General features: G+C 37.9%; 1 protein-coding gene across 3 annotated transcripts in view; it reads right to left on the bottom strand.

Annotated features, from left to right (window-relative positions):
* The window catches only part of ABCA13 (ATP binding cassette subfamily A member 13), a 770,386-nt gene that overhangs the window by 127,556 nt on the left and 628,422 nt on the right, over nucleotides 1–14,408 (bottom strand). For all 3 annotated transcript variants that reach the window (XM_068236514.1, XM_068236515.1, XM_068236516.1), the window contains exons 51-53: nucleotides 13,495–13,651; nucleotides 6,594–6,847; nucleotides 4,692–4,881 (exon numbers count right to left, since the gene is read on the bottom strand). In XM_068236514.1, coding sequence (XP_068092615.1) covers nucleotides 4,692–4,881; nucleotides 6,594–6,847; nucleotides 13,495–13,651 — 601 coding nt within the window. The remainder of the gene's footprint in view (nucleotides 1–4,691; nucleotides 4,882–6,593; nucleotides 6,848–13,494; nucleotides 13,652–14,408) is intronic.

Raw genomic sequence — 14,408 nt, 5'->3', positions numbered from 1 at the left:
TCCCACCCCATCCCCAGGTCTGATATCCAGCTCAACATCCCTGCTACTGGCCACAGCGATTGGGAATTGGAGGAAGGAGAGGGAGAAAGGGATACCTCCCAGCCCGGATGTTGGGCGATATGCTTTTAAAGCATTTACATCTTGTAAGTGCAATTTTATTCCTTTTTTAACAGCAATAAAACGTTAATGCACCATAGAGCGCTCCTGTTTTATCTTGTTTTCCAGTTTTCATCTTCCCTATGAGTATTGGAGCTTGGTAATTGGTGGCATCTGCAGGAGTAAATTCTCCAGGATCTTACACTCAGTTGGAGCGCGGTTATTGTTGTTTGAAGCTTTTTACGCTTAGATATTGCTGCTTTTGTTTTCCTATGCAAATTCCTGAAACTCTACCTCCATACGGATGTCCACTGGATATTCACGACGTCTGATGTTCCTTGGACGTTATCTGTGACCTGAGCCATTTTACAACCTTATAATGTGGGTTTTTGGGAGCTAGTAAGCCTTTTCTTGTTTTGATGTTTGGCGGATACCTACCTCTGAGCATTTGGTGTATTGTGGTGAAGAATTTATCATTCCCTACATACAATTACTTTTTAAACCTGTGCTGACTTTTGATGTATGTCTGACTTTTGAACTTTTAGACACTGTTCTTCTCAGCGGCGGTTCCATTGTTCCTTGGCGCCGATATATTTGCTATTAAAAATTACCAAATTGCAGTAATGCAGTATTTCTGCAGAAATCCGATATCCGAGTTCTGATCGGAAATTTGGATTTCCGGTCGGAAATTCCGAAATTTCAATTCCGCAAAATCCGAATGAGCATCCCTACCCAATATGCTTAAGGGCCATTTCTCACCAGCAACAGCCATATGTACATAAATCAGAAGAACTTACTATTGGAAGCAGCAAAATTCATACTAAACCACAATTTCTTTATTTTCATAGTAAAATATATTAAAAGATTAAAGGAACAGCAATGGGCTCCAACTTTGTGCCACTGTATGCAAATCTCACAATGGGGCTATCTGCTAAATACGCTCTCCAACCCCTTCCAACATCTTATAATTGTTTACAATAGGTACATTGATGATCTACTGTTGATATGGGATGGAGGTAAAAACACAGTCACGGATTATACAGTATACATAAACAATAATGGTATGGGCCTCTTCTTTACCCTTAACACCAGTAACAAGCAAATAGAGTTCCTAATCTATTCTTTACCTGCAAAAAAAAAATCATACAATAAAACTATTTCAAGACAGTAGATGCAAACACCTATGTTCATTTTAATAGGGCTAATCATCATCCTTGGAAAACTAATATTCCTTTTAGTCAGTTTCAAAGGATCAGGCACAATTACTCAGAAGCAGACAGTCAAGCTCAGATTCTAACCAAGAATTTAAAAAAAAACCACATTCCTGTAAAACGTGTTTGAGAGGCAAGATAGAGAGCTAGGGTTATCACACAATCTGATTAAGAAAGCCAACTCCATCCAATACAAACATTAACTTTATTACCCATTTCTCTACAGATCATTGGAATATCAATATTTTTCTCCCAAAAAAATTGCCATTATTACTGGGAAGTGGTTTCCAGTCCACCCTCCCCAACAGCTTGAATGAGGCGCATGTTCAGTTCACCAGAACACCAGGCCAGACACACTTTAAACTTCCACAAGGACGAGCACATTCTAAAAATCTTCTAAACTTACAAAAAAACCCTTCTTATAACATTTCTTCAGAAATAAACACACATTTAAAAAATATGTGATAAATCCTAGAAACTGCTCAGCAAGCAGATAATCACCAAAGATGATCAATGTCCATCAAAAAGCCAAGTTCCATGTATTTCACCAGGCAATGTATAAATAGCAGTCAGGTTGACACAGGGTCAAAGTAGCAAAAGTCCCAACATAAGGAGCACAGACACCGGCCTAGAGCTGTTTTGGGTATCAAACCCGTCTTTAAGCTAAATAAAGACATTACACATCCCATTATCCCAAGCACAGGGTGCTATCCTTATACATTTTCCACAGTCTGAGCACCTCCCCCTCCTCATTACTTTCTGATATCCCCCAATACCCCTTACTCCCCCGATAAACAGTCTATATATACTCCATAAATGACTCACCACCCTCTGTTTGCCCGTTTAGTAGGCCACCACAATCCAACTTGTAGCCACGGTAACCCATGGTTCACTTCAAAGTCCAAACCCCGTCCCATCTGTCAGATTTCTACTACCTACTGTAAGTGACAGCAACATAGGAGAAAAGTAATTTATGGCTCATTTTACTCTGGAAAAAAATGTACTTCTTACTTGTATACGTTTGCACATATTTTAAATTTTTCATTTTTTCCCCATAGTGCCCCTTTAACCATTTTGCATCCAGACCTTGTTTCCCCCTTATGGACCAGAGCAGTTTTTACATTTTAGCTATGCCCCTATTAAATCAGCAATAACTTTATCCCTACTTATGACACCTAAAGTAAATAAACATATTTTTTATGGTAAAAATCAATCTTATTGGTTCAGGGAACATATATTGGGTTTGTACAGGAGCAAACCCAATCCTACATAGCACTGCTTCAGCTACAAGACGTATATATAGGTCCTCATGGCTTAGATGAAGTTACAGAGGATGTAGATATAATGTAGTGGTGGATATAGTAGTTAATTATGCTTCTTATAATGTTTGCAAGATAATCATGTTCATACGTAATACTTTTAATGTTTTATTAATTATGTTATTAATTATACTTATTTTTAATTGTGCGTCTTATAATTAGCTTTTGAAGGGTCTAATTCATTAAATTCAATACCTTGTACATATTCTGTTGCAGAATAATACAATCTGGAACATGTTATGAATTTCAAACTAGTTGGTCTAGTCTAGAACAATCTTCTTATTGCCAATGTCATTAGTATTGACTGTATTTTTTTTACCCTTTTTTCATAAAACTGATCATGTCTGACTAATTTGTGGATTTTATAACACAGATAGATTGCAGTATTAAGTCTTTAATGTATTATTTATATTAGTAATTTTATATTTATATTTGTGTTTATGAGTGCTTGTTGTTTCATATATGAGAGCATTGCCTGAGCCTTATTGCTTTGTACTTAAAGGACCACTCCCACGAATCAATAAATTTTTAACCATCCAACAGTATATAGGGATGGTCGGAAATGCCAATTTCCGATTCCGCGGTAATTCCGCATTCCGCCACTGCCAAATACCGATTCTGCTACCAATTTCCGCATTCCAATGCGGAATTTCCGCCGGAAATCGCGGAAATTCCGCCCGGTTTTTTACATTGATTTTCTCAAAAACTATAAGGTCTTTTTGAAAACTTTTTTTTGCATCTTGTTCAGAGGATTCTATAAACCCTGAAAATTTGGTGTTTCTAGGACGTACAGGGGCTTTTCTATTAACCGTTAAAATCGGCGGATTTTTCCTGTAATGTAATTGCAGAAAATAGGCAGAAGCAGATTTTCTGCATTTTACATTACAGTAAAAATCCGCCGACTTAAAAATAAACGACACAACAAAACTGCATGAAGCTCAAATATGCACTACAGCTAATATCAGGCATTCAGCTACACAACATTGATGTCGAAACATTCTAGCTGGTATCAACACAGGTTACCCAGCTGAAGAGTCAGGCTCAATTTTACTTAAACGGGATTGGTAATGACCCATAGCAGAACATTAAAAAAAATAAAAAAGTAGGATGCTAATTTTTACATTAATTATCGAGGTTTCAGCATCAGAAATGCTTCTTATACCTATATATTGCCGTATATTTGTATATAATACTACCACTAGTTAAGTTTAGCCTAGGCCAGGGGTCTCAAACTCGCGGCCCGCGGGCCATTTGCGGTCCTCGATACAATATTTTGTGGCCCTTGCCGGCAAAAGCTACCTTATAGTTCGCTTCAGTGCTCCCAAGTAATCCGCCGCATCCCCGCCGTTAAACGATCCAAATTGCCCGGGGGGGGGGGGGGGGGGCAATCCACAGGCATTTCCTGGAAGGGGCAAACCTTTGAGCTTCAGCTCTGCCCCTCCTGATGTCAATCGCCGCACGGATCGCCGCCTCTCTCCGCCCCTCTCTGTGAAGGAAGAGTGAGAGGGGCGGGCAGAGGCGGCGATGCGCCGGGATTGTGAAATTCCTTATGCGGCCCAGCCTCATCCTGACTTTGCTTCCTGCGGCCCCCAGGTAAATTGAGTTTGAGACCCCTGGCCTAGGCTATGATGTTTCCCGGCCTTCTGCTCCAGAGCATTTTGGGAGACCAGACATTACCGCTCATAACACAGATGGGGGCCACCCCACAGTTATTTTCCTTGCTAGCACTAAAGATCCTGGCATCACTGATAAATGTAAGAATGTAAATTAATGGGGAAACTTAAGCTAAATCATTTATATTTAAAAACCCAGCAGTTTCTAAACATTAACATTTTGTCATTTGAGCCACACAGGCAAATGACACAGCTATAATCAAAAAGTAAATTAGAAAATCTAGATGTGTGTGTGTGTGTGTATATATTTTTTTTCACGTTAATGATCGACTGTACACTGGTGTCATAATTTTAATTTAATATATTTACTTCAGAATCACTGATAATTTTGACACTGGAGTGTTTTATGACATTGTGAGAGCAGGACTGCAGCTCAGATATAATGATTTTACCTCTCCTGCTTGTACTCCTAAGCAGATATCCTTTACCGCAATTGTACTTTTGCTTTTGGTGTTCCCGTAACATTTCCAGACATTGTACAGTAAAAGTATGTCATTAGAAGTCATTTCTCCAACCACTCTCCTGCGCTCCATCTCAACATCCATGTCCTCCAAGCTGTCATATGGTAGTGGAGAATAATCTCTGAAAGAAAGCCCAGTATGTTTTTATACAGTAAATTCTTAGAAATGCTTTAATGGTTTTTTTCTACATGTATCAGTGTTTGTCTTCAGAGAGATTCCTACAAAAATATTTTTACAAAAAATCCTCCAAAATGTGCAATGTGATTAATTTATTTAACCAAGATGGCGATTAATCTAATTTCTTCTACAATAAGAGACCCTTGTCCTAAGTTATATATGCAGCATTTCAACAGCTAGCAATGCTGTCTTACATGCTAATCTTTTGTAATGAAGCTCAAACTTAAAGGATACCTGAAGTGAGAGAGATATGGAGGCTGCCATATTTATTTCCTTCTGGAAATCCTGTTGATCCTCTGACGCTAATACTTTTAGCCTAAAAGTATGCTGCTAATACTTATTAGGAACCTGAAGTGAGAGGCATGTAATGGCAGCCATTTTTTTTAAACAATAGCAGTTGCCTGGTAGTCCTGCTGAGTTTTTTGGCATCAGTAGTGGCTGAATAACACATAAAAAACAAGCATGCAGCTAATCCAGTCACACTTCAGTCAGAGCACTTGATCTGCATACTTGTTCAGGGTATCTAGCTAAAAGTATTAGAGGCACAGGCTCAGCAGGACAGGAAAAGGAAATAAATATGTCAGCCTCTATAATCCTCTCAATACAGGTGTGCTTTAAATATATAATTGTCATTGGTTATGTAAGCTCAGCTTACCACAGACATAGTAAAGAAGCATAGTGGTACTGAACCATGTGAAGTGGTAGAGCTCCTCTGACGAGTAGATGTGTTTACAATGTGTGATGTGTATGAAGATTGGAGAGTTGTGAAGAATTGGTGTGCTTGAATTGCATTCTCTTACAAATGTCTGCTATTTGGTGGCAAACATTCGCTACCCTTAGCTGTGTCATATAAGATAGTTAGGATTTAATAAAAGTTAGAGAAATTGCTGCAGTGCATCTGTATTAAAAAGCAGCAACTATGATGCATTTTTTTTCAAATATATCCAGATTGTGTTGCATTTATTACATTTTTTTCACTGCAGCTGATAGCACGTTATTGTAATAGCACAACTACTAAACTCACCTTTAGAAAACAGTACTATTATTTGATTTAACCTAAAGTATATGAGGATTGCAAACATTTTCCACTGACTTGCTGAAAACTTTTACTTAATATACACTGGATCTTCAGCTTTACACAGACTTGCCCATTTATCTACCCAACTGGCTTAGTTACAGTATATTCTGGGGTATAAGACTACTTTTTAACCCTTTAAAATCATCTGAATAGTCAAGGGTCTTCTTATATTCCAGATGTCATTGATGCAGGGTGATACGCCCTATGCTGTTACCGACTCAGACTGATTGAGCTTTATCGTTATTATTTCTTTTACCAGATTTTTACTCAGTATCTTTAAATTTTTTTGTAAAAAAAAGTATTTTATTATATATAGTGTATTGTATTTTTTTTTTTTTTGGGGGGGGGGGGGTCTCTATTATTGGAAACTGGTAAAGGCACAATTTAATACAGTGAAATTCTTGGGCCCACACACTGTGTTCACGAGGTCTCTGATTCCTTGCAACTGTGAAATATATGTTTGAAACATATATATGTCTGGCATGTTCATTTTCACTGCCTCCCATTTACATTTGAATCACTACATTAGCATTTCTCTGAAGATCCCTGCACCTTGGTACAGAACTTTACAACCCTACCTTAGCCTTTGAAATGACTGTTCATTGAGTACAAGTCTCAGTAAAAATGAGATGCTTCCTTGTATTGCCATTGCAGTAAATATCCATCCAAGATAATCCATCTGAAATGGACTGATGTAAGAATCAATTCCAAATCCATTGGTGAGGTCAAATTTCACTTGTCTAAATGCAAGTTCCATGAGGCCATGTGAAAGGCAATATTGAGGAAAAACAAGGAAAGCCCATTTAAGTATATTATGAATTTGTGTCAAACTCTGTAAAAGAAAAAAATAATAATTTATGCATGAATGAAGATCAGTCTTTTGAAACACAATCTATAGTGTCTGCAACTTTTTTTTACATGTTCTGTAAATTAGAGTCAAAAGCCTCATTATTTATTTACATTTTGTAAACTAAAGCTTTTTAATTTTGACATCCAATGTAGTAAAGAAAATAGCACATATCAAAGGAAGAATTGTAGATGATGCATATTTTCCAGTAGCATATACTATTAGCATCTGTTGACAGATTATTGAAGAGATAATTCTAATTGGCTAGAATAACTAGACTTAACAAATTACTAGATATGACGCTGGTGGATTGTCTAAAAATATGATGGCATACTGATTCAATAAAATGCAGAAAGATTTACTGACATTGTAAATGTTAAACTGTTGCAATAAGGCATCAGCATTGTTTTACTGAACAAATGTCTTGTTGGACTACAGGTAAGTTCACACTATCGACATTGCATTGTGCCATTATACAACATGGATATAATGCAATGCACATTCTGAATATTATAAAACAATGTGTTGGTTATTTCATAGCTTTGTCAATTGCTGTCAAATGGCATTTTTGAACATTATCCAGAATCACACTGTAAACAGCACATAAGGGCAACACAATATACTGTATTTACCGGTGTATATATATATATATATATATATATATATATATATATATATATATATATATATATATATATATATATATATATATATATATATATATATATATATATATATATATATATATATATATTGAAACATACCATCGTATGAAAAGAAAAAAATGAGAGAGCTTGATTTTCCATTACTTTTTAAAGGCACTCCAATGTGTTTGTGTGTGTGTTTAAATACTTCAGGATTCCAATATTTATGTATTGAAAATTATATAAGCATGTTAGTTTTTTTTTCACTTTAACCCCAATAAAATTCAATTTAAACTACAGCAAGGATATTGACATAAGTGTCAAACTTGTAGCTATAGTAGGTCTTGAAAATTATGCACCTTAATGCAGTGGTAGTAAAAACCTCTAATGAGTATTAGGTATGTCAGTTAATTCTTAATGGTGCACTTGGCTGTTCTCCACCATCTCTTTATTGTGACCTTGCTATCCTATTTCAGGTGGGGGATTTTTGCTTAAGCAGAAACATCATCTTTATGGTTCTAACAAGCAAAATATAGGGAGTAAGTCCAAAGGTAACACGCAAGAAACAGATGTAAGCTGAGTTATGGCTCCATATTATAAGCTATATTCGTCCTGATAACTATCAGTTCACAAATTGGCTTTATATGCGTAAAGGAATAAAACGTTATTTATTTTCTTTCTTTTCTCATTATACAGAAATAAAGAATATACTTAACTTTCTTGGTAAATGGTTTAAAAAAATTGCAGTATTCTCACAATTGTTTATGGAAGTGTATTTCATTTTTTAAACAAATATTTAGTACTAAGATACATTTTTAATTAGAAAGTGACAAATTATTACAAATTAATGCTTTATTTATTTGGACTCCACTAGTTAAAATGACTGGGACGGTTGGAAGGCAAAACATGTTTTGATGATGCTATAGTTAAAAAAAAAAAAAATTTAATTTACAGAAGCAAGGCTCCTAACTTTTTAACTGACCCTAAACCCTATTGTTCCCTGTGGATGTCTGTTACCTTTATTGCAAACCTTTAAGGGAAAATTGTGTTACAGTAGGTAGGTAGGTCATGAAATAAACACAATTTAATAAGATTCAATGTTTATTCATAGCATTAAATATTTTCCTGGTGTTTTTGTAAGTGAAAACCAGTTTAGACACTGATCTATACAAATTCATAAAGTAAAAATATGTAGCACGGTGGAGTAGTGAACAACACTCTTGTCTTGCAGCACTGGGCCCCTGGTTTGAATCCCAGTCAGAAAACTATCGGCATGGAGTTTCTGTGTTCTCCACGTTTCTGTGTGGGTTTCCTCTCGCCACTCAAGTTTCCTTTCCCACTATAAAAACATAAAAAGATAATTTGATTGGTTCCCCCTAAAAAATATATACTTTTTTTGAGGGGGAACCAATAGGACTATGGTAGGGATTGGATTGTGAGCTCCTCTGAGGGACAGCTAGTGACATTACTATACATACTCTGTAATAATAAAACTAAAATTAAAAAAATCACAAAAGAATCCCTTTAAGGTTGTAGCCCCCCTCAAAAAAACCCTGTTTCTGCTTTACATTTTTCATAATACCAGTGTAAATTGAAAACATCATGGAAATGTAACTATAAATGTAGTTTTAATGTAGCTATACAGGGCTGCAGTATGTCTGCATAAAGAACCTTACTGTGATGCACAGTGATCACCCTGTCTTTTACAACAGGGTTGGGGGTTGGGTCATAACATAAAGTTAATAACATGTGACCTGTGTAGCCAAAAACAGCAGAGGAGAATATACTGTTCCTTAATTGAAAAAATGATAGTGATTGGTTGCTGGGTTTGGCTAAAAATCATCCCACTAAAAACTTGAAATTATTGCACAGTCTTTTGTAGCTCCATTGACTGGAACAGACTTCACTATTTTCTACGTGGCAGATTTCCATTATCCCATGGTCCATTAACAAAATGCTTTTTTTTTGCGTCCATGCAAATAAGACGCAGAGTTTTTTAAATTAAGGATGGAAATTATTCTTTCACTTTAACACAGCTTAAAAAAAAGATTCCTTTGCATATGATTATGTAACTTTTTTAGACCTTTTTAAAATCAGTCGGTATAAGTATTTTTACAATCCTGATTCCTGGCCTGCATTTATTAATATTTCTCTGCTACTGGGGAACAACTGGCTAGAATTTACTTTAATTCTAAATCAGACAATTTTGTTATGGCAACATTTCACAAAAATCAGGAAGATATTTGTTTATTTAAAATTGTTATGTTTTTCCAAACAAAATAAACTGGAGCCAATGGATGAGTCAAAAATAGGTTCTGATTTTAGAAATTCAAGAGGAAAGTAGCAAGGAAGCCTCTTGCCAGTAGTTTGGATTGAGTTTCATGACAAAAAAGGGCACCAGCACACAATATTGCAAAATGCCCCATTCACAAAGGCACCACAAAACAGCAAAGTCAAAATTACAGTAGGAAGAGGGTCTTAAAATTACAAAAGACACTATGGGCCATATGCAATTCACTTTTTCTCCTGAGTTTTCTCCGAGGTGATATTTTCACAACTTGTCATAAAATGTCACTAAGAATGTGAAACTCCGCTCACAACCTCCTTTCACCGACAGTGCAGAAAAACAGGCTGCCAAGACCTCAGATCCAAGACTGTAGAAAGTGAAATCCGCACGATGTCAGTGGAATCAGTATGGCTTTATTCAATCGTTACACATAGCAAGCTAAAAGCCAGCACCACATGCTGACATGTTTCGGGCGTTACACGCCCTTAATCATAGCATAGGCAAACATGAGAAAGGGTGTTGCCTATATAGGGTAAGGTTCCACCCGATACCACATGTTCAATTGACCCCACCCACAAAGACAGGTGCATAAAAAAACAATGGGGGGAAAAAGACACATGGGAAGTCCCCCCATTGGAATAGTCCATTACATAAAAACATTATGAGAAACATAAAAATATATAAATGCATGCGATTAAGCACCAAATAACATCAAGCAGCATAAGTAAGCTCCCCAACATGTAATACAAGAGATACAAAATTTAAACATATAGACATATGTAGACAAACGACAAAGATTTTTCAACCTGTCACTACTGCATTGTTCACAAATCCACTCGTTCTATCGTTTCTTTCTGTAATGGTAAAACTTTTCCCATCAAACAATATATCAATTGTGACACGAGGTACACGGTCTACCTTATATCGTGTTCCCTATGCCACATCCAATATGTAGGGTGCACTACTAGGCACCTCAGACAACGTATAGCTGAACACTCAGGTGAAAAAATTTATTGCATATGGGCCTATGGGTGCAATATAGTTTAATAAATTCCAGAACAAAATAGAATATAAAAAAAATGTGTTTTTATACTCACAAATCGAGTTACCACAGTAAGCACATATAAGAAATCCCATAACCGTCTCCACTCAGACGTTATTGTATATGTTACAGCCAGAACCCGAAGTTTGCATTGTGGCTGGCCACTTTGGGTTCTGGCTGGTCAATGTGCGTAGTGGCCACGGCGCTGCAGCCAATGTCCGAAATGAACTGAATCCTGGCGGCTCTGATCATTTTCCCCAGCACTGGCTCCGCCCCTTGCCTCCCTGCTATCGGCCTTCAGTCAGCCGGAGACACACGAGTCGTCGTCCCCCGAGTCATTCATGGCTGCAGGAAAGCAGAGTGGGGAGCATTGCAGACATTGCTTCTGTCAGCACCTGCTCTGCAGGGACGAACAAATTCCTGCTTCCTTGCCTCTGCCTTCCTGCAGCCACAGACGACTCTGGGGGATGCATGTGTTCCCCGGCTGTCAGAAGCCGATAGCAGGGAGGTAGGGGGCGTAGCCAGCGCTGGGGAAAATGATCGGAGCTGCCAGGATTCAGCTCATTTCGGACATTGGCCGCATCACCACGGCTACTTCACACATTGACCGGCCAGATCTCGAAGTGGCCAGCCACAACGTGAAGTGGATAAACTTCAGGTTCTGGCCGTAACACATGTAAATAAATACTGTCATGTAGAGCAACATATGCACTGCCAAGATAATTTTATTTTTATTTTACATGTTCCCACAATAAGTCTTGACATTAATAGCAAATTTAGTGATGATGTAAAGAACATGGGGGCTTTACAATCAATTCAGAAAGTCACCACTTTAGGCTTCAGTTGTACGGCTGGGGGGTCATACTTTCTGACCACCCAGCGCAACAAAGCTAAGAGCTGGATAATGGAAGAGGTTACACAGGCTGCCCAGAGCAACTGCAGCTACAAATAAAACACAATGTCAGTGCAGTGCAATGTTGCACTGCCTTAGTTCACACTGTGCGCAAGCATTCAGACAGGTACAAGACAGGACTATAGATTGGAGCGTAACTAGTAGCAACCGCAGCTCACAGAAGCAGAGCAAGCAGGCTAACAACAGTCACCAGCAAGCATCCACCCAGGCAAGACTACAGGATAGAACGTAACAAATAGCAACTGCAGCCTATAGTTAAGTTCCCAGAAACTAGAGTAGCAGGAATACTACCAGTCACCAATGTGGTGGTGATGGCAGAATCCAAGCTATCTGGATAATGGACTTTACTGACCCACCGTGAATGCAGTGAGCATCCATCAAGCATGGAACTAGGCAATACACAATAATAAGAAAAATAACAAACGGCTCAACTAATGGATAAATATATATTAGCAAGTCTGCATATATATTTATCAAGAACTAGCTAAAGCACAAGTTATAAGGTCGCATAGAACTACAATAACAGAACTATACAGAGTAACAAGGTGCCCAGCAGACCAGCGTACTGACCACCATGACGGGCAGGGTATGAAATGGGAGGCAGACTTTTATGCTGGCATCAGCCAATGGATGCAGGTATGCAAATCTCCACACAGCTGAATGGTAATCACTCAATCCTGAGCTGGCTTGATTACCATTTGCTAGCTGACTGTGAATGCAAAGGACTCCCATAAGAAATACATGCAGTATTATGTAACAACATGCATGCAGGGCTATCTGGACGCAGCTCAGTTGCAACAAGCAATTGGTGGAATGATGGCAGCATCCTGAGCTGCCCAGAACTCCAGAGCGATTGCAAATGACAATGAGAACCATTGCAAATGCATGACCAAATGCAAGCAGATAAGCCAGAACTGTCCGTTTGCAGCTCCACTGCAATGGACAGAATACGCTACAGGAGGGATCCTTACATCAGTGCTTAACCTCCCTAGCAGTATGAACAAGACTGACAGGCTCATCCAGCAGTTCTAAGGCAGGGTTCCATTTTTTCACATGTATTTTTCACATTAAAATTCATGTTCGCATGCACATTTTTGCATGCTCTGGAAACCTACATGCAAAAAAATTGCACACAAACAAATTTGAATGCAAAAAAAAATTTACATTTTCTGCCAAAAAGCTGAAGAGGGGGTTCAATTGTGGCCTTTCATAAAGGGAAGCATAGATTAAATTTATTTTTTACATGATGTTGTGTTTTGAGATTTTTATTATACTCAAAATGCATACTAGAATTTTGCTTGACACATTTTGATAAGTTACAGGCCCACAATTCATGGATATTAATTGAACCCCTTTTTTCACAGAAATTCAGCAGAAATTGGATGGCAGGAAGAGGGGCGGGGGGATTGGGTTAGGTCTGCCGCGCCCCCCCCCCCCCCCCCCCCCAAAAAAAAAATTCCCTCCATGCCCGCAAAGTTGGACAGCACTGACCTAGGGGAAACCTCAGGAGACAAGGCGAATTGCATATGGGCCAATGTGTTATATTACTTCCCTAGGAAGTAGCCTACTCAAACACTAGTGACACATGTAGACACCATAAAGAGGAACCTCACTGGTTTTCATTTCACATTTGATAGAGGTTTACTTTAAACTTTCTTCATTGTTATTTTCATTTTTACAAGTTTACAAAATGATACTTATGGATACCAAAGAGCACAGTGTACACAACTATGATCATTTACTAACCTCAGTATTTGAAATTTCAGCTAACAATCTGGGCAGAAAAGTCAGCAGTGATGTACACAGGCCAATTATACAGTTTGTAGAAATAAAAGTTATAAATGCAACATCTGAATTTGACAATATTCCAGAAACAAGATACATCCAAGGAAAAGTGGCATACCTGAAAATAAGCACAGTAAAACATATATTTACTATTTAGAGGGCATTCATTAAATGATTAATACATAAGGTTTACCTTAGTGGCTGCTAACATAAGAATCTGTGTTACTTGAGCAATGTGACAAAGACAAAGTCTAGAAAAACATACTGTAATTTTGTATGCTTATCTGCTACATTAGTTTATACCTCATATCTGTATTCCATATACCATTTAATGGTTGAAAGGGAAATGATCATCAATTTCATATATAGGTGGCATTGTAATAGTCTTTCCTAAAAAGACAACTGTAGTGAGAAGAATATGGAGCTGCCATATGTATTTCCCTTTAAACAATACTAGTTGCCTGGCAGTGCAATTGAAAAGTTCTAAACGCTCAACCCCCGCAGTTCAGACCGGTAGGTGCAGGATCAGGAAAGCCAAGCCAGTCCACAAATATGCACAGAAGGATCCGCAGACCAAGTACTGGTAGAAAAATGCTGATATTCTTTATTCAAAAATTCCACATGGCAATAGCAATAAAACCACAAGGTTCAACTGACGCGTGTCGGGCTTACAATCTGCCCTTAGTCATAGTTTGCCTGGCAGTCCTGCTGATCTATTTGGGTGCAGTAGGGGCCAAATCACACCAGAAACAAGCATGCAGCTAATCTTGTCAGATTTGACAATAATGTCAGAAACACTTGATGTGCATGCTTGTTCAGGGTCTATGGCTAAAAGTATTAGAGGCAATGTATCAGCAGGATAGCCCGGTAACTGG

This window comes from Hyperolius riggenbachi, chromosome 5 (genome assembly GCF_040937935.1).
Source record: "Hyperolius riggenbachi isolate aHypRig1 chromosome 5, aHypRig1.pri, whole genome shotgun sequence".
NCBI classification, from domain to species: Eukaryota; Metazoa; Chordata; class Amphibia; order Anura; family Hyperoliidae; genus Hyperolius; species Hyperolius riggenbachi.
Note: the sequence above shows the minus strand (reverse complement) of the source record. Positions and strands in the feature narration are given on the sequence as shown.